Consider the following 20,352-nt stretch of genomic DNA (forward strand, 5'->3'; position numbering starts at 1 on the left):
TGGAGATCGTTCCAGCTCTGGAGAAGCTCTTAAAAAGGTTTTTGAAAACAGACAGTGTTATTATAATTTTATCATATTTTTGTTCTTGTGATTGATAAGGCTTCCATTCTTCTCTTCTTCCCTCCCTTTTTCCTTTCTCTACCTGTTTGTCCTTCTCTCAACAAGTACTTTAACATGTATTATGATTTCTTACAGGTTGTAGATGTGTCCAAAGGAATTATTAATGCAATTAAGGAACCAGATGCCAGAGGAAAAACTTTTGCCTTTGTTGGGTAAGTTGTTAGAGTTTGACTTTAAAATGAAAGAACCATGATGGTTTAGAACACCATTCATTTCTAATCACGTCTCTAAAAGCTTCATTCATTGCATTTTTATAGTCATTCTTCCACTGCATTTTTCTAGTATGTCTCAGTGAGTTGTCTACAGGCCACCATCATCAGAATCTTCTGTATGCTTATATTAAATCAGAATTTGAGAGATCCTGGGAATTTGCTTTCATAAGTGATTCTTCTGTCACCACAGTCTTAACCACATTTATACTTAGTCCCGTGATCTACAAGGGTGGTTTTGCAGTGTTGGTTTTAGTGTAGATGAGGATTTAAAAGAAAGTCTAAGGCCCTCCCTGGTGGCGCAGCTGGTTAAAGCACAGTACTCAAGTCACAGCCGTTTCTGTGTGAGTTCAGTTCCAGCCCCAGAGGTGACCCTCAGGGCCCGGCAGACCTCTCCTGACCCATCTTCTGCTCCCCTCAGCAGTGTGCTTTGTCGGTCGGCCTGTTCTGCTCCCCACTCTGTCTCTGGTGAATCCTGTCACCGCTCCTGCACCTCTGGCCTGTACCCCAGTTCTGTATGCATAAATAATAAATTTTAAAGAAAAAAAAAACAACAAAGCCTGAAACATTAACAGCACTTTTAGGGAGGAGCATAGTTGCCACGACGGATGAATCTGACTGAGCATTGCAGCGCCCCATGGTTCCAAGTGGTGGACGTAGGTTGCAGTTGCTTGTGCTGATGTGTCTTCACTTTTGCTATATACTCGCAGAGAAATGGGGTCCAGTGAGAGTTAAGCTTGTGACATAGCTGGAATTAGTCAATCTTGTCACAGGTAGGTTTTGCCCTGAATCAGGTTACCTGTGACACCAGTTTTGTTTGTCACCCCAGAGGTGACCCATTGTGCTATATTATCCTTACAAATCTTTCTAGAACTTGACAAAGCTGTTTGAGGGCTTTGATATTTCTCAGTAACATTTTCATGTTGTTTTTGTTTTTAGTGATAATGACAGAATGCCAAATTCTGACTGAATTATCTTCATTCACTCATCTCAGACTTCCTGATGCAAAAAGGATTAGGGAAATGAGTGAAGAGATTTTAAAATATATTATATATAGATAGTTATTTTTTTAATTTTTTTTTTTAAAGATTTTATTTATTTCTACATACAGAACTGGGGTACAGGCCAGAGGCTCATGGGTGGTGAGAGGCTTCACCAGAGACAGAGTGGGGAGCAGAACAGGCAGATGGACAAAGTATACTGCTGAGGGGAGCAGCGGGAGAGTCAGGAGAGGTCTGCCACGCCATGTGGTCACCTCCGGGGCAGGCGGGGATCGAACTCATGCAGAAGTGGCTTTAGCTTCTCAGTGCAGTGCTTTATCCCGCTGCGCCACTAGGAAGGGCCGATAGTAGTTATTTTTAAGCCTAGATTATGCTGAAACAAAACTATCAAGATCAATGGAATAGAACAGAAAATCCAGGAATAGTGTCAAATATATGTATGAATACAGCAGGTGATAATGCGTGGCATTTCAAAATATAGCGTTAGAAAAGGTTTTATATCTTAACTTTTCATCAGCACAAAAATACAGTGCATAAGGTTTAAAAAAAGGCTGTAGACAAAATATATAAATTGTGTCACAGGTGGCTCTACAGGGATTTTCTAAATATAAAACCCAACCAAAACATAAGAAAAATAAAACTTTTGGTGAAATGTTTGAATTTTTCTGTACCACAAAATACTTAAACATTAAAAAGCAAAATAGGAACTATACAAACATTTTCAACTATGTCATTAAAATGAAAAGCAATTTTACAAATCATTACATATAGGAACTTCAGGAGGAAAAAAACTGTAAATGTCAAAAATGTTAGAAGAAAAAATTTCTAGTATGAAAGTAATGCTAGTTAAAATGTTGAGGTACCTTATTTACATGGCTGGGAAATTTTTGTTTGCTAGTTTTTTATAACTAAACTCATTTGGTGAGGGAATTATTAGCATTTTCTGTAAACTGATGTCATCTCTTTGGAAGGCAGTTTGGAAATATTTCATAAAAGCCCTAACATTTCAAAATATACTTTGATTTACTATGGATCTAGAATGTATTATAAAAACATAATTAGGATAAACACAAAAAATTACTACTTTAAGAATATCCATTTTAAGTGTCATTTTATAAAAGAAAATTATGTTTAGAAGCTTAACTATCCCAGAACTGGGAAATCAGTGAAACAGTTTCTGTGCACTGTAACATGCATAACCGTAACATGCTCCAGAACATTCAGTGACAGATTGATGATTGTGGTTTAATGTTATATGAAGGAGATACCACAGAAGAGGACGGGCTGTGTGCTCTTACATTTATAAGGAGTGTGTAAGTGTAAAGGGGGAGACGGAGCCGTAGTAAGTACATGAAGTTTATCTTTGGGGGGATCGAGTGATTTGTGTCCTGGCTGCTAGATTGATTGCAGAACCTGTGTCTCTTTCATAAGAAAAATGCAGTTTTGTTAAATTGAAAAGGGAAAGCTTGGGAGGTACAAATACCTTGAAGAACCCTGACTTTTCTTGTTGTAGGCCAAATCGGTACATCCTTTTCGACCTGGTGCAGTACGTCTTTGCCATGGCTCACAGGCCCTTCCTCCCGTACCCCATGCCCCGTTTCGCCTATCAGTAAGTAAAGTGCATCTTTCTGTGTCTTCTGCAAATGAGCTAACGCAGACCTTCATTTACTATTTGGGCTCTACGGAGTGTGCCCCTTACAGTGAAGTCTCCCGATTGACAGCGACCAGGCTGGGTTAGCTTGGATGGAAAGGCACACGCTGTCGGGCGGGGCGCAGGGAGACGGGGGGATCTTCTTCAAAACACCCAAGCCAGAATGATGCAGTGAGCTCCTGCCCCATCTCAGCCTCTCTCCACGCAGCTCTAGGCTGGCTTGGATTTTGGGGAGAGCAGCTTGGCACTTAGCGTATTTTCCCCTCCTCCTAGGTTGATAGGACGGCTCTTTGAAATGAACCCATTTGAGCCCTGGACAACGAGGGATAAAGTGGAGCGGGTGAGTCCATGGGGTGTTTGCCTGGGCAGCGGTGGGGGAGGCCCATGTGTCTGCTTGCTCGGGCCATTTTCCCTCCTGTCTTTTACTCAGGTCAGCCCTCATGGGAGCCCTGAGGCCCACCCACCCTCCTCGCGCTCCAGGCTGTGCTTCCTCCTTTTTCTCCTCTGATGCCATCCCTGATTCCTTTCTGCTGGGTCATTTCATTAGCATTCAGACCTCCCTGCTTTCCTTAAGGCAAAGTGCCCTCCCCCACGCTCCCAGCTGCCTTGTGTCCCTTTGCATCACTACGCATGAGCGGTGCTGTCTCTACTTGTGCTGTTTCATTGTTTGACCTACTCTGTTCTGGCCTCTGTTCCTGCTTCTCCCCAAGCAATGTTTCTCTCAAGGTCACGGAGGATCTCCATGCTGCCAAACCCAGTAGTTAGCTCCGTGACCAGGTGTCTCTCCATCCGTGAGCAGCCTCGGACAGAGGCCCCTCGCTCCTTGAAGCCCTGAATTCCCATCTCTCTCCTGGTCCTGCTCTCTTGCTTTTCCTCCCTCACTCGGCCCATCCTTTTCAGTCTCCCCTGTTAACGTGCTTCTTCCTTACCTCTGAATGTTGGGAGACCTGAGGACTCCTGTACTGCATGTCCCCAGGAGACCCCAGATCTCCTTCACAGTCTAGAGCTCCGCTGTCATGTCTGGGAGGATTTCCCACAGTCCTGGGACTGGCCTGTAGCCAACAGCATCCACCGTCTAGCCACTGCAGTATGTGGACACGTGAAATGGGGCTCGTGTGACTGTAGGGATACCGTTCAGATTTCACTTCATTGAAATTAGCCAAGCTCAAAGAAAGCCCCTCTTTGGGGTTTGTGGCCCGGTGATGGGGCCGGGCAAGCGGCTGTCACAGCTCGTAGTGTATCCAGCACTGATGTGCCCCTTCTGTTCACACTTGGGAAAGTGCTGCAGAAGCCTCAGTGGGTTTGGATTTGACTGGAACCTGCTTTACAGCACCTGGTAAAGAATTGCAGACTTCTCTGCAGTGTATGCCGCTTCATATGCTTATGGGCCATCTGGGGTGCTGAGAGGTCATTCTCTCCCCTGCATGCGAGGTGGTGTGGTTCATTTAGGTAGATAGTGAGCGCTGGTCAACCAGGTTAAGTGCAGACAAAGTTAAAGAGGTGCAAGAGACAGATGCTAATTGCTCCCAGCAGTTAAACAGGGGAGAGAGCCTGTGCTCAGAGAGTAGACTCAGGGAGAGCTGGGGAGGGGGCCTGTCTGCTTTGGCCCCTCTTTCATTCCTGAACCCTCTCAGGGTTCATTCCTGAACCCTCGGCAGCTACAGCCCTGCCGAGGGGCTTCCCGAATTTGTTTCTGTTTAAACCTTAGATTGGTTCACCTATAGCCAGAGTTCAAGGATGGTGCTGGGGACCTTTTGCTGGTGCTTGGTGACCTGGCCTTTCTCCCCTTACGCCATGTCCTGTCGTGCATTTCGAGTGAATTCCACACTTCCGCATAGCTTTTGAAAATAATAAGTCTGGTAACGGGCCTCCGCCTGCCTCTGTTTAAATGTGTCTCCCTTGGTGTTCCTGGCCAGTTTTCAGTGCTTGCTGTGGTGCTTTGTTTCCTCAAAGGTTCACATCACAGATAAGACCTTGCCTCACCTGCCTGGCTTGGAAGACCTTGGCATTCAGCCAACAGCCCTGGAACTCAAGGCCATTGAGGTGCTGCGGCGTCACCGCACTTACCGCTGGCTGTCGATGGAGATTGAGGATGTGAAGCCGGCCAAGACTGTCAGCACTCAGTGACTGCGCGCGGCCCTTGGTTTTTGGTTGTTGGTTGGGTCACCTGGCCGCTAACAAGTGCTCTTTCGTCAGAGTCCTGTACATAGTGAATCAGATCCTTCCATTAAAGCATCTGAGCTTAAATTCTGTAGCACCTTTTCTTTTTTGAATTATGAACTAAGAAATTCAGCGATTTAGAACTTGAGCATAATTTTCTTCTAATTTATTATTTAACTTTTTCTATACATGTGAAACTTGTTCTCTGAAATGCTAGACATCTTAATTTTTCCTGTTATGCCCCTTCTAACATACAGTCTGGAAGACTTGGACGCCTTGTTAATGTCAAAATGTTGTGAAGACTCCCAAGTGGTAGGTGATTGCCTTTTAATATCCATTAATTGAGAAAATGTAGTTTCCCGTACTAATCTGAGTTTTTCACATGGTATTTTCGTTTAATTTATCGTAATGATATAAACCTACATGTGGAAACAGGACAGACACATCAAGCCTCGTCTGCAGGGGTGGGTTCCCATTCTGCTCAGATCTCAAAAACAACTTCAGTTTTTGTCTCTCAACTTCCCTTTAACACCTCTACACCCATATAAAACCTGGCAGCAGCCCCTTTCACTCATTGTCTTCATGCTGTGCTCCAACACGTAGAACAGTCCTGAGTGCTAGCACTCAAATAGTTGCCAGATGCTTCGGGTAGGAAGATTCTTCCCTTCCTCTTAGGTGAAATTTCTGTCCGACCACAAACATTATTGTTCAGGCAGTAGCACTTTGACTTTTGTAATAAAATCTCAGTTATAATAGGCTCACTTGGTCATTACCATGCCTGTTTAACGTGACAGTTAAAACTGAGGAAACATACAACCCTTATTCTCTCTGTGCCTCAGCTGGGGTCCAGGAAGGTGATGTGGATGGCCGCTTTTCTCAGCTTCACTTAGCTTTGTTCCCAGTTTGCCGCAGAGGTCATCTTCTCTCCAGGAATGGGCCAGGGGGGAGCAGAGTTTGAGAGGAAGGGGCAGTTTGATGGGGTGACAGATAACTGTATGGACCTTCTTGGAAGTAGGTATTTAAAGCTGTATCATGCAGCACTTTCACGAAAGTGCTAAAGGTTCAGGATGGTGATCGAAGCTGTTACATGAGCTAAAAGTATCATTAATAAAACATCACTCATTAACACCTTAGCCTTAGCACAAATGGAAGGATCTACATCTCACTGATAAGGACCCGAACAAGGCTGAATAAGAACAACTAATTTATGGTGGTGCTGTTGGTGTGAGCTGTTGCATGGATATAGAACTAAGAAATTTGAAATAAGAAGTTGCAAGGCAATTTAAAGATTATTGAGTCCCATTTCTGCATTTCATAGTTAAAGAAACTAAAAAGTTAAGAGAAATTCCAACTATAGGGTCTGGGTGGGCAAATACCTGGGACCTGGCAGTCTAGAAATATGACAATAGGAGATAGAAATATGGAGGAATGTTCTCCATGCAGAACTAGAACTTGCCGACCTCTAGAGCTGGTGAAATGGGAGCTGTTTGACAACTCTGTAAACTATAGACTACAGGTCTCAATGCGAAATACTTCTTGGCTGTAGATGTGAATTCTCTGCAGTGGAGCTTGACTGGGCTGCCTTCCCCAGTTTCTCCACCAATGGCACATTCTCATTCCTGTCTTTGAAGTCTGCTTGTGGCAAGCTCTGCAACTCTTGTCGGGCGGGAGAAAAGAGACTTCCTGAAAGATTGGGACCTCTACTGCTAGCTTATGTTATGACCCCCAGCCCCCTTTTTGTGTAATCACAATATCAAAAATATCCTGAGCAACCAGTAGCTTACAACTGGATTGCCTCAGCCGCAGAAAATGGCTGCCTGGCCTGGGCAGGTTTGTGCTGCCCTAGGGCATAAGATTCCTCTGTCTCATGAGACAGAAAGCAAGCCCTGGAGATAAGACCCCAGGCATAAGGACTCATTGGCAGTTTCCTAATGTTTTAATAGGTGTTGCTTAATGGATGGCTGTATAAATTCCTCTTAAATTAGCCTTTCCTTAAACATTCTAACAACTCTGCTAACCTTCAATTAGCCATTAGCCTTTCTTTAGATCATCACTAATGACTGCTAACACAAAATTTATTCTTTTCCAAGACCCCCGTCCTTTGATTTATAGTTAACCATCCATCGACATGACTGTTATCAAAAATGTGTATAATTTAGCATACCGTGAAATGTCAAGAAAGAATGCATTGTTCCCCCTTAAAAAGTTTAGTGGTAAATCCTTAACACTATACCTCACCTTATACAATATTGTAATTAACTACTTGCTGCACAGTATAAATCAAGCCCTGCTGAGAATCAAGCAGGAGACACTTTCACCCAAAATTGACTCCCTTGTCTTCTTCAAGCCTCCTTCCTCGCTGGCAACACTTTCCACCTTCAAAGACCCTGCCCTGCTATTTCTTCAGGCTGGTCCATTACACCTTTGTACTGGCTGTGACACCACTTTCTCCTCAATGAATGAAATGCCATCTTTCACATGGGCTCATTTTCATACTATATCAGAGTTGCTTACTTCAGAGTCACCTTTTCACAAAAGAGACTGATGATGCGGGGGGCCCCACCTGCTCCCTTCTAGGGATTATGTCCAGATGAGGGTTTTGGTCAACTTCACCAGCCCACCAGTATGAAATTTTTTATTTCAAATATTGACAGTGAGACAAGCAAAGTTGGTGTGTCTCTATCTGACCCACTGGCCATGTCTGGTGAGGAAGTCTGGGGCCAAGTAGCACCTATGCCTGTGTCTGTACCTGAAGATCAAGGGTCCCACACACTGGCTGGTCCTGCCTGCAGACGTGCCTAGCATCACTCTATTTCCAGACCAGCTGTGAAGTGCTCAGGTATCAGACCATCAATGGTACACTGCCCGGGTTTTGGCCAGGGTGGTTTACCCTGCAAGTGGGAACTGTGGGGCTGCAGGAAGTAAGGAAAGAGGGATCCTGATTTACAATTTTATTTTTTATTTAATTATTTATTTTTTAAAAGATTTATTTACTTATGCATACAGAACTGGGGTACAGGCCAGAGACTCAGGTGGTGAGAGGCTTCACCAGAGACAGAGTGGGGAACAGAACAGGCAGATCGACGAAGTACACTGCTGAGGGGAGCAGCGGGCGGGTCAGGGTCAGAAGTCTGCCGCGCCATGTGGTCACCTCCGGGGCAGGCGGGAATCGAACTCATGCGGAAGCAGCTTTATATTCTCAGTGCTGTTCTTTAACCCGCGGCGCCACCAGGGAGGACCCTGATTTACAATTTTATCTGAACCTTGTGAGATCATTTAATTCACAAGAAATGTTAGTTGTGAGATTCGTTAACAGGCTGGGCTTGGTGGTTGTTCAAAGAAGTGCTCCAAATGACTTATTTTTTCAATGACAACGGAAGATAAATAACTAGTTTCTTCAAACTAGTTTTTTTTAAATTCAAAAATAACCCCAATCTAAAAATTGCAGCCAAACCACAGATGAACTTAGGAAAACTGGCATGATCGCTGGTGAATAAAATACAGCTTCTGCACTTCTGTCCAGGGTCCCTAAAACTTCATTCACACAAAAATGACTGGCCTATTAAGTTTGCCTAACACCGTACTAGTCTACCTGGCATGTAAAATACACTCATTCATAAATATGATGGGCAAGAGTTAAGCTCACAATGACCTTGAGAGGAAACTATTACCTCCATTTTTCAGACAAGGACTGTCAACTATACATAAACTCTTAGGAGCAAAGTGTGTTTTCTTATGATTTATGCAACATAGTGGACATTGGTATTCAGTAAAATGGGCACTGGTCATCATCCTCTGAATAAAACGTTATTGTTCCATAGGTGGTAGACATTCCCAGTTCAAAATTGCAAAATTTAAGTCTTGGGAATGAGTTATATTCTGACAGTCAAAGATAGGACTAGGTTCTATATCAGATACATTCTTCCTCATTCAACTCCATTTCTTCTCTAGCCTCAAAAACTGGTAGTTGGAAAGAAAATTAGTCAATTAGAATAACTTCTGTTGTTTTCACTATAATAAGCATGTTATTTTATGTGATAGTAAAATCTACAGCAGAATGTTGTTTAAATTACCACAGTTGTCCAATCAGAGGATCTGTGAATTGGGTTTTCTTTCTCATGAATTGACAGTAAGAAATCCTGTTGCATCTGTCAAATATCAAGATACATTTTCAAACTTATTTTTTTTTTTTAAAGAACAAAACAATGTCTACAAAGCATATCCTTTGAAGGCAGGGACTTTGTCTTATTTTTGTGTAGCTCTGGTTATTCTAGATGTATTAGACCTCAACAAATCTTTATTAAACAAAAAAGAGAAAGAAAGACATATTTTCTTTAAGAAAACATTTTGTAGACTCATCACTTCATAATGTCTTACTTATTAATTCTTTTATCCAACATTTACTGAGACAGTGGTCCAGCTCTGTGGTAGGCTATGTTAATCACAGAGGAAGGCACTACTTTCTCTGAGGACCTAATGTCTCAGAGGGAATTTAGGTATGTTGATGCCATCTTGGATAAAACACAGCCAGTTGATGCCATCTCAGAGGTACACGAAAAGCACCTGATGATAGATGGAATGATGGGAAAAACATGATGATGGGAAAAACATGGCAGGTGATGTTTACATGGGGAAGAGTATGTCACACCATTAGAGAATGGAGATGAACATTTTTTTAAAAAGATTTATTTATTCATATAGAACTGGGGTACAGGCCAGAGGTGCAGGGGTGGTGAGAGGATTCACTAAAGACAGAGTGGAGAGCAGAACAGGCAAACTGGCAAAGTACACTGCTGAGAAGAGCAGCAGGTGGGTCAGGAGAGGTCTGCCACGCTATGTAGGTCACCTCTGGGGCAGGGATCAAATTCATGCTGAAGTGGCTTTAGCTTCTTAATGCTGCGCTTTAACCTGCTGTGCCACCAGGGAGGGCCAGAGATGAACATTCCTAACTGGGGAAACAGACAAAGTCACAATGCTGTCCCTCAAATTAAAAAGCTTCTACACAGTGAAAGAAAATACAATCATATTGAGAAGATACCCAACCTAATGGAAAGAGATACTCACACACCACACAACTGACACAAGTTTCATATCCAAGGCAGAGAGGACTCACCCAATTTAACAAACAACCCAGTGGATAAATGGCCAGCAAATCTGAACAGCTAATTTTTCAAAGGAGATGTGCTGAAGGTCAACACATATATGAAAAATTGTTTGTCTTCACATTAAAATCAGGATTTTATTTTATAGATTATATGCCATAGAAGGAAACAAGAATCCATGAGTCCACAGCAAGCATTGCTGTGGCTGGCTGCCTGGATGATAGACATATGGATAAATGAATAAATAAATCGGCAAAAGAGAAAACTAGAATGCCAACTAGCAAAAAGGAACTAAATATCTGAAGAATTATGGAACTTGAAAATTAATTGGTAACCTACATAGTTAAAATTGTTTCAGGCAAGAATCCTCAATGGAGGTTAAGATTAACAGGTGACAGTGTCCTCCCCGGTGGCACAAAGCACAGCATTGTGAAGCACAGTCCAGGCCTTGGGAGCTGACCGCTCCGCACTCTCTCTGTCACTCTGTGAATCCTCTTAACCCCTCCCCAACCCCCTCCTGCCTCTACCCCAGTTCTCATATGCATAAATAAATAAATCTTTTTTTTTTTTTAAAGACTTCCAGGTGACAAGAAAGAAGACACACACATTTGAATTCAAGTAACTCCCCAGAAAATATTTACTAGCTACAAAGGGAAAACAAATTTTACGGCGGAGAAATGAAGTAGACACCAAATAAATCATGTGATCAACGTTATCATCACCAGCTACGTTGTGACAAAAGGCTGATGTGCCTCTTGATGTGACACACCCAGAAGAACACACCAAAATGCAGAGTCTGAAGATATTGTCTTGTAAAAATCTAATTTACAATTTTAAGACTGCCTTTAATTGTAATAATGTCCTTAGTTTTACAAAATACTGAATGGACTAGGTAAGAGCCATGATTTCTGACAGTTTGTATTTGCGTGTGTGTGTATCTATCTGTATACTCTGTCATCTAGTTCTCTACCTGTGCTCTCTCTCAAACTAATGATAGATTACTGTTTCCTTCTGTTATACCTGACAATTATGGAGAAAATGAAGTGTAAAGAATTCTCTGTACTAAGTTTGTAGCTTTTCTGTGAGCCAAAAAAAAAAAAAAAAAGATTAAAAACAAAGGCAAACCATGAATGTCTTTCTAGAGCTCCATTAAATATCTCTTCCTGCTAAGCCATAACTACAAGCAGCTTGAACTAACTTTGGTCTTCTTTATTCTTTAGGGGAAATTATAATCATTCATACTCATAATTAGGATGAGAGAAAGCGCCTCAGTTCCCCTCCTCTCCATCCCCCCCCCCCCCAAACACACACACAGGGGTTTAGAGTTCCCTGCCTGCTGCAAGGAAGGTGTGGATTTGCTTTTTTGAATCTGAAGCTACTTCCCCATTACTTGTTCGAAGTTTTCAGAAATGTGCCTCTGATCACTGTCAACTTCCACCCTTCACTGGTCAGAGCACCAGAAGCTCACCTCACTGTCTTAAGTCCACATGGATGTAAAGACAGAGGCAAATGGACATCGTGAAGTTTTTGTTTTAACCATGAAAGCAGGTGTGATAAAACTCATTTGTTCACCAAGTTTCTGGCAGAGGTAGGATTGGAGGGTCAAAATGCTTTTTTTTTTTTTCCAAGCCTCTTTAGTAAGGTTGGCTAGTTTTGTGGAAAGTGTGAATGAGGTGAGGTTTTAGTTGATAAATATAAAGCCAACTGAGATCCCTGTAAGAGCATCCAAATGACTGGGATCCCATCTCAGTGGTTTCTTAAGAGAGCAAAACAACAACAAAAACCCCTGAACACCAGAAGTTCCTAAATAGCCTGATTCAACAGGAATTTTACTGAAATCTTAGCATGCTTCCAAAGAGAAATCAAGTGAAAACCAAAACAAGAAAACAAAGGAGTGTTTAGCAGAGAGGATAAAGTTTTTAATCAGAAATACAAGACCTTCAAATAGATCCTGAACAAAGTTGGAGAGAGCGAAGTGCCCAGGAGGGGTCACTGGGGGGCGAGTAAAGTGTAGTCCTCAGATTCTAGGCTTGGTGAGAGGCAGTGAGCTGGTGGGTTGAGAACCCCCAGCCACCCCCAGCTGTGAGAGTATCTATAATATCAACCTCAGAAAGGAAATGAGGGCCCCCTGGTGGCACTTCAAAGCTCACTGCAGCTGCTTCACTGTGAGTTTGATCCCCAGCCAGGGGTGACCCACAAGGCGCAGCAGACCTCTCCTGTCTCGCCCACTGCGTCGATCTGCCTGTTCTGCTCCCCACTCTGTCTCTCGTGAATTCTCTCACCATGCCTGCACCTCTAGCCTATACCCCAGTTCTGTGTGCATAAATAAATAAATCTTAAAAAAAAATAAAAGAAAGAAAATGACCAGTTATTTTACCAGCAACGTGAGTTTATTTGACAGCCATCTGGGTGATTGGGAAGAATTATGCAGATCTGAAGCAACGAAGAGAATATTGGCTTTATAGTCTGTAGGAGAAAATTGGGGTGGGCTGTAGTCAGAGTGGTGGTGCCTGTTCTGGGGTGCTGCAAGGCGAGAGGAGAAGAGGAGGGGCCTCTCGAAGGCGCTCCTCCCGGTCCCCCAGGTTCTGTTCCCGTCAGGTTCCCTTTCATTAATTTCCACCTTTGACGATCACCTCCCCAACCCCTGGCGACCACCCTTCTCTCTCCTTCTGTGAGTCTGACTATTTTTAGAGTTTGCATGGAAATGAGCTCACACAGCATTTGTCTTTGTGCGTCTGGCTTATTTCACTTAACATAATATCCTTTAGGTCCGTCCTTGTTGTTGCCAATGGCAAAGGTTTTAAAATTCCTTTGACAAAGCCTCCTCGTCCTGTGTGTCCTGGCGCAGAGGGGCAGCCGACCCCAGCGCTGGTGGGCCCCGCAGGAGAGCTGGTTCTCAGGGTGGGCAGTTTCCATCAGTTCCTTTCACTTTCCAGTGACTTTCACTTTCAAGAGCATCTCTCCTGGGGAGAAAAATTCCATTAAAGATAGAGTTCACTCAAAGTCAGGTGGAATAATATATGCTTCCCAGCTCCTTTCTATCCATGGGGGAAATGAGAACATCTAGATGTAGGCTGTACCGACAACAGCGACCAAAGGAACCCCGGTCTATCTCCAAGCTCTAGCATCGTAATCCGCAGACCCACTTTCTTCTAACCGGACCCCCAGCCATGCTATGGCACCCCCTTCCCTGTCTGCTGGGATCTGTGCTCACAGATGGGCACAGGGCTCAGTAGAGGTGCCATGGGCTCTGTGGCCTCACAGCTGTGGCCAGGCGCCCTGGCCTAAGCCATGGATTCTGCCTCCCATGTGAGTGTCTCTCCTCCAGGCGAGGTGGACACCGGGTCTGGGCAGACTGCTGCTCTGGGCTCTTGCTCCTACCAGACCTTGATTTGCTCCCCTGGCTGGAATATGTCACCGCTGAACTACTGAGCATGGCCTGAGGAATAGGGGTGCAGACCGGAGGAGCAGCAAAGACTGATTGGGAAGCACAGGGTGTTGACTGCAAAGCCAGCTGGGGGGAGAAGGATGCATGGTGTGCGTGAGAGGTGCAGCTGGGAGGCAGCCACAGCGCAGTGGGGGCACCTGTGTGCCCCAAGGCAGGGACAACAGGGTGATACCCCACAGGGGTGGGCCTGGGGTGGGCAGGCAGACGACTGTGCGGGTCTCCAGCAGCTGCTGCGGGGTGGCCCTCAGGGGCCTGGAGAATGAGGAGGCAGGGACAGATGCGCAAGAACCCAAAGACAGCTCTCTGGTGGCAGCTACCAGCTTTTCTCTTCCCCGCAGAGGGTGCTGGCTCTCCCACGTGCTGGAGGCTTCTCTATGCACCCTCAGATGTGCCCTTTGTATCCAGGACTTCTCAGCTGGAGCAGACACGGGCTACTCCTAATCCATGAGATCAGCAGCTCCTGGGCACCTTCCTGTCCAGTTAGGAGCAGGAAATAGGGGTCTCTACTCGCGAACATTAAATGGAACTTTAATCCTGCACAGGCTGCTTCCACAGATGATTCCTCTTTGGATTGCTCTCCCAGTCCTTAGAATCTTGAGACGTGATCTGTGAAAAGAAGTAAGGTTCGTACCTACGGGACTTCTCTTTCTCCCTTGAGACTTGCAGCAGCTGGGGAGATTTCTTAATATCCAGATCAGACACATCTACAAAGCGAAGGCATTTCTTGTAGCTCCGCCTGTTAGTGTGAACCCTGTAGGCAAGTGGAGTGAGAGCGAGAGCTCTGATGGCTGTGGACAGTCTCCAATGCACGGGCACAAAGCAGTCGCCAGGCTACGCTCCAAGTGAGAATCAGCGGCCAATCCAGCACACCCCTGGTCATCTTGAGCTTTTCCAAACATCCTGTTTATGCACAGAGGGGTTTGGAAAAATAAAGGCAGCCAAGGATCAGTTCCATCCGAAAGGGAAGGAAGGGACATTGATTTAGAGAGCCCCAGAGGTGCCTGAGGGAGGGGGACTCAGGTCAGGTTGGGCCTCTTTGGGCCAAAACATAGGCCAATTGGTCAACCAGTCCCTGAGCATGATGGGATAGACTAAAGAGGCAACTGTTTGAAATCCAGCTTGTCCTGGCCCAGGCTGGCAGCTATGGCAGACCCAGCAGTGGAGAGGCTTCCTCCCAGATAAGCTCTGAATGGAGCCCCACGAGCCCCGTGCCAGCTGCTGGTCTGTCTCCAGCTCATTCTTCGATCCTTTGGCTCCTTTTAAGATCAAAGGCGTCTGTTCTTTTTGGCCAGAAGCCCCAGAGAGAAAGCCTTGTAAGAGTCCTTTCATCATGGGCTCCTGGTTGCTGGAATTTGAGGTCTGGCTGTGAAGGCCTGGTCCCGGCCAGCCGCTGGTACCCAGGCGGCTGGGGCACAGCCTCTGCCCCCAGCCACCCGCCTTTCAAGTCAACTGTGGAAAAAGTTCACTTGGCAGCTCTTTCCCCTGAACTGCGGCAGGAAGAGGACAAACATCCCAGGTTTTAAAAAGGAAGACTGTATCTTGAACCAGGCGCTCTCTTCTAGTGTTATTTTACTAAGTCATGCCTTCTACTCCGTCACTATACTTGTGATATTTGGGCCTCAGTCGGGAAACAGAAAGTCATTGATGGGATTTCAAAGGCTCAGTGTATTAAGGACACAGAACCAGCACGAGCTCATTTAAACCCGGGAGTCAGGGAAGAGGGTAAACAAGGCCCCTGTGGCTGCTATGGTCAAGGTGGTCTCCTCACCTCACAGGGCCCCTCTCTCCAGCCTGGAGGAGGTGGGAGACAGTGTTGCCTGTGGGCGGTGTCCTCATGGCAGGACGCTGTGTCTCCTCTCCCACAGGTAGCTTGTCTGGCTTCCTACTACAGAGGTCAGAGAAATGGGGGAGAAAGACCACGTGTGTCCCCTTTTCTTCTCTGGGAGGACTCTGGCTGCTGTGTGCATGATACACCAAGATACACCACATTTTGCAAACTTAGTCAAGCTGCCTATTTGAATTGCATTTTATTTTTCCTTTTGTCTGCCCTGCCCACCTTCAGTCCTAACTTTCATTTTGACTACCTCACACTTGTTTGAACCGAGTTGAAAGGTGCAGAAAAGGAAGCTGGACCCCAGAGAATCAGGGACGGGAGATCAGGGGTGGGTAGGGGTGTGGAGAAGTTTCTCACTTCACGCCTTAGGCTTGGAAAGCTTCCCCAAAAAGGGAGGAATTAAGGAGGTGAGTGAGAAGAGGTGAGACACTCATGTTGGAGAGGCCTGGTCCTTTCCCAAGGGTGGGATTATAAGTGAATAGATGTGGAAGGGTGACGGGGACCCAAATAAATTTGGATTCTAGAATGAAGGCAAGCCCTGTGTTTTGGGCTCAAGACTAACTTCCTCCTGAGCCTCTACATACTTCCCTATAGCAGCAAACAATTCTCAGACACAGGCAGGGTGTTCTAGACATCAGCTAAATTCTGACACATTTATTTGCCCAAAGATGATATCAGATGCCATAGGCTTAAAGGCTCAGCTTCCTAAAACCACACTCCTCTTCAGAGGTCAATCATGAGCCCAGGCTGTTACTTGTATTTAACCAAATCTGACCAAATGGCTACAGATTAAAGACCCCCCAAGACCCTTCCTTGGGCCCCAGATGCCTGTTGCAAGCCCAGGATGTCGCCCACCCTTCTGACCCACTGGCTACCCATCAGATGTTACCAGAGGCCCCTTCTCCCACTGGTTTGCTAGAGCAGCACACAGAACGCACTAGATCACTGATTCATATAAAGGGTACTGTCCAGAAACAGCCAGAGGATGAGGTACAGAGGATGAGGCCTGGGGAAAGAGCACAGCGTTCCCCAGCCCCTCCAGATGAGACTCTCTCCTGGCACCTGCTCATGTCCCCCGCCCAGAAGGGGACCCTCCTTTTTGGGCTTTTATGAAGACATGATTGATGAATTGTCATTGCCATTATCATGGACAATTAAACTCTACTTCTAACCTCTCTCTCCTCCCTGGAGTGTCTGGGATGGATGGACTGCAATTCCAAGCCTCTAATCTCTGAGTTTGTTTCCCCAGGCAAGCAGCCCCCAAAGTCACAGCCCCTCTTGGGCGCATCCCCAAAAGTCGCTTCATTCCCGTAACAAAAGAATTTTATCACTCAACACTTGGGAAACTCCAAAGGCTTTTCTATGAGTCAGAAAGTGTGGATGAAGAAGAACCAAATAGGTAGTTCTCATATATATTTAGTTATCGGAATGATGAAATATATAATTCTTATAAATCATACTATTGCACCTGAGAGGGACAGAGTTGGACCTAAAAGGAATACAGTGGACAACAGAAACGCTGCTATGCTTCCTTCTCCCAGAGGAGTGCAAGAAAACAGATAGTGCAGAAATAGTACAACGGGACTTTTCGTTGTACATTTTTCATTGTAAAAATTCCCAAAATAAACGGGGGGGGGTGGGGAGGGAAGTGCACGGGATTATGGTGATGGCACACGGGTGACTTGGTGATGGGAAACCCGCGGGGATTACAATTGAGATGGAAAAAAAATGTACAAAATGATGTAAAAAGAAACTGTTATAAAATTTAAAAAAAAATAAAAATAAAAATTTTTTTTAAATTCCCAAAATACATAAAGGCAAAAAGAAACAAATGACACATAATCTTTTCACTTTGATGATCACTTTCCCTTTATTTCTATCTTGTCTTTTTCTTCAGTGAGTCTGAAGAGATGTATATATTTGATAAAATTAGGACCATACTTTATGTAACTGTAGTTTGATTTTCGAATCGAATCAAATGTGTGTAATGTATTCCCAAGTTTTCTGGGCACCCAGCCTCTGCTCTAGCAGGTGCAAGAGCAAAGCCACCTTCAGAGGCTCCAGCCTGTAGTCAGGAATCTGCTGCTTAGAGGTAGTATTTTCAGATAAGGAAAGCTTTCACTTGGGGTATTACTGTGTGCCTGTCTGCAGAGCATTCATTAGCAAGGGAAAACAAATCCTGCAGGGCCTACCTTTAGCACATCATGAGGTCAGGACAACTGAGACCTAGAAGTCCTTCCAGTCAAGAATGATTAAACTCTGAATGTCAATGACTCACTGCACCTGCCTATATAAACGAGATTCAAGCTTGCATTCACTGGGGCAGTGCAGCCAGGGTAAGATCTGCCAGACTGCTTCCCGGGTCAAACCTCATTTTGATTATCTAATAAACTCTTTGTCTAACTGTCATTGAGACTTGCTTTTCAGTTAACATGTGGTTCTTGTCCCTTTATCTGACATGGATTTGTCACCAGGACAGTTCTTTTCCAGATGTAGAGAGTTTGGGGCTCCTGGGAGGCCTCTGATCCAGCTGCCTTTAAGGCTCCTTCTGCTATAGCACGTGTCTCTGCTTATGTTTGGCAAGGAGGGAGGTTCAGATTCCATTGCTTTCCTACTTTTAGCTCTCTTCCTCTGTCAATGCTTTCTAGCTTTTTTGTTTGTTTGCTTAGTGACAGGTTATCTCCTGCTCCAGCCCTCCCAGCCTCCAAGTCCCTGAGAGGAGAGACCCTAAGATCAGGCTTTGTTCCAGTCCAGCTCTGTGTCCCTCTAGATCTTAGCACAGTGCTTTTCACATGGATATTCAATTGGTGTGAACAAATGAATACAGTTTTCCCTTGGAACTTCTTTGCATGCAGTTTAAAGGGCATTCATTTGTTTCCTCTACTTGGTAGTGTAATAACTTACCAAAAACAGTGACTTGAAGCAACAGAAATTGATTGTCCTACAGCTCTGGTAGTCAGAAAACTGGAACAGGTTTCACTGGGCTAAAACAAGGTGTCAGTAGGATGTGTTCATTCCTGGTGGCTCTGTAGTTGTTGTATGAGTGTGTATGTGTGTTTTGGATGGTTTTTCTTCAGCTTCTTGGTTTCTTCAGGATTCCTTTTGTTGTAGACCCATCCATTTTTGGAGTCAATAGTAACTGGTCAAGTTTTTCTTACTCTGCCACAGACTCTTTTGCCTCCCGACCGTTCGTGGATAAATCAGGACCACCTGGATACTCCAAGATCTCCTCTGCTTAAGGGCAGCTAATCAGAACTCCAGTTCCATCTTGTTACATAGAATAACAGCCACAAGAAACAGGGACTAAGATGTAGACACCATTACTCAGCCTATTGTGAGCCAAGAGATTTCTCTTCAGGATTGTTTATTCACTCATCTACCCAGGTACTCAGCTAGTATTTCTTTGAGCTCTTTTAAGTTCCATGTGTTCTAAGGTGATGGGAAATCAAGATTGGGCGATACATAGTGTGGTGGAAGGCAAGACTACCAATGCAGTGCAGCCTAACACTATAACATTGGTACACAAAGGGTCTGAGGGAGTATAGACAGGGGACTTCTACGGGGCATGGGGTGGGGGAGTGGGTGGGTGAGAGGATCCACCAGAGACAGAGTGAGGAGCAGAATAGGCAGATTAACAGAAACCCACTGCTGAGGGGAGTAGTGAGTGCATCAGGAGAGGTCTGCTGCGCCATGTGGGTCAGCTCCCAGGCCAGGGATTGAATTTGTGCTTCAGTGGCTGAGTGTAGCTTCATGGTGCCGTGACTTAATGCTTCATGTCACCAGGGAGGCCCTTCTTGGGCCTTCTTTGAGGAGCACAGGGATAGGTAAGAGTGAGAAGATCATGTGGACCTTGTAAGCAGTTAAGGAGCTGAACTTTAAGCTGCAGCCTCTGCAGAGCTACTGAAGTGCTTCTAACAGAGGAGTGAGGATGGGCTGACCTGCTAGGGGAGCAAAATGACTTCCCAAGGCTTTTCTTTGCATGTTTTGGACTTCTTTCTAAAGGTGCAGTCTGCCTTTTTCTGATGTGATCCTTTCCTGTTGCCACCTGTTGACCAAGGCTGTTTGATGTCCTCAAAAGTGACTTTGCAGCATCTTTTTCCAAATTACACCAAGGATCTGGCCCTGATTTCCCCCCTGCTTTCAGCATTGTTCTCCCCAGAGCCATCTTCATTAAGGCCCTAATTAGGATAGCAAAAATGGACTGAAAACACATTTGAATAAAGTGATTGCTTGCCTCAGCAGATTTGCTTCTTCTCTCCAAGTCATAGAAGCAATTATGAAGCAGCTGTGATATGGTGGCAAAATACTGGTTTTGGTTAGAGAATCTGGCTGTGAATCCCAGTCATTTAATAACCATTTGATCTTGGGAAAGTAACATAAATTTTTGAGTCTCAATTCCATCAGCTATAGAATGGGGGATGTAGTAAACAGGGCAGCTAACTGTCACCAAATTTTAATAGGTTAACTCATAAAGATTTCTATTTTACTCCTATAACAGTCAAACGTGGACACAGGGCCGGGGGCTCTCCTGTATAGTTCTTCTCTAAGCTGTGCCTCAGAAATGGGGGTCCCCTCCCACTTTCACCCTCATAGTACCCCCCATTTGGCCAAAAGATGTGGGGTTTCATGGACAGGGCCCAGAAAAATGTCCTTTCCTCACACTCCATTGGGCAGAATCAGTCACATGGCTGCACCCAGTTCATTGCAAGGGAAACTGGGAAATGTAGTCCAATCAAGGCAAACTGGGAAATGTAGTCCAACCATGTGCCCAAGCCAGAAATGAAATGGTTTGTGGAACAACTGGTCAGTCTTTCCAACTAACCAACT

General features: G+C 44.9%; 1 protein-coding gene across 1 annotated transcript in view; it reads left to right on the forward strand.

Moving 5' to 3' along the window:
• The window catches only part of NDUFA9 (NADH dehydrogenase (ubiquinone) 1 alpha subcomplex, 9, 39kDa), a 16,715-nt gene extending 11,487 nt beyond the window's left edge, over nucleotides 1–5,228 (forward strand). Inside the window, exons 8-11 of the mRNA XM_012732625.1 lie at nucleotides 196–272; nucleotides 2,844–2,939; nucleotides 3,255–3,321; nucleotides 4,935–5,228. Of these exons, the coding sequence (XP_012588079.1) occupies nucleotides 196–272; nucleotides 2,844–2,939; nucleotides 3,255–3,321; nucleotides 4,935–5,108 (414 nt within the window). The 3' untranslated portion in view covers nucleotides 5,109–5,228. The remainder of the gene's footprint in view (nucleotides 1–195; nucleotides 273–2,843; nucleotides 2,940–3,254; nucleotides 3,322–4,934) is intronic.
• Nucleotides 5,229–20,352: the final 15,124 nt, after the last annotated feature.

Source organism: Condylura cristata, unplaced genomic scaffold (assembly GCF_000260355.1).
Source record: "Condylura cristata isolate star-nosed mole 26May11 unplaced genomic scaffold, ConCri1.0 scaffold00034, whole genome shotgun sequence".
Classification (NCBI taxonomy): Eukaryota; Metazoa; Chordata; class Mammalia; order Eulipotyphla; family Talpidae; genus Condylura; species Condylura cristata.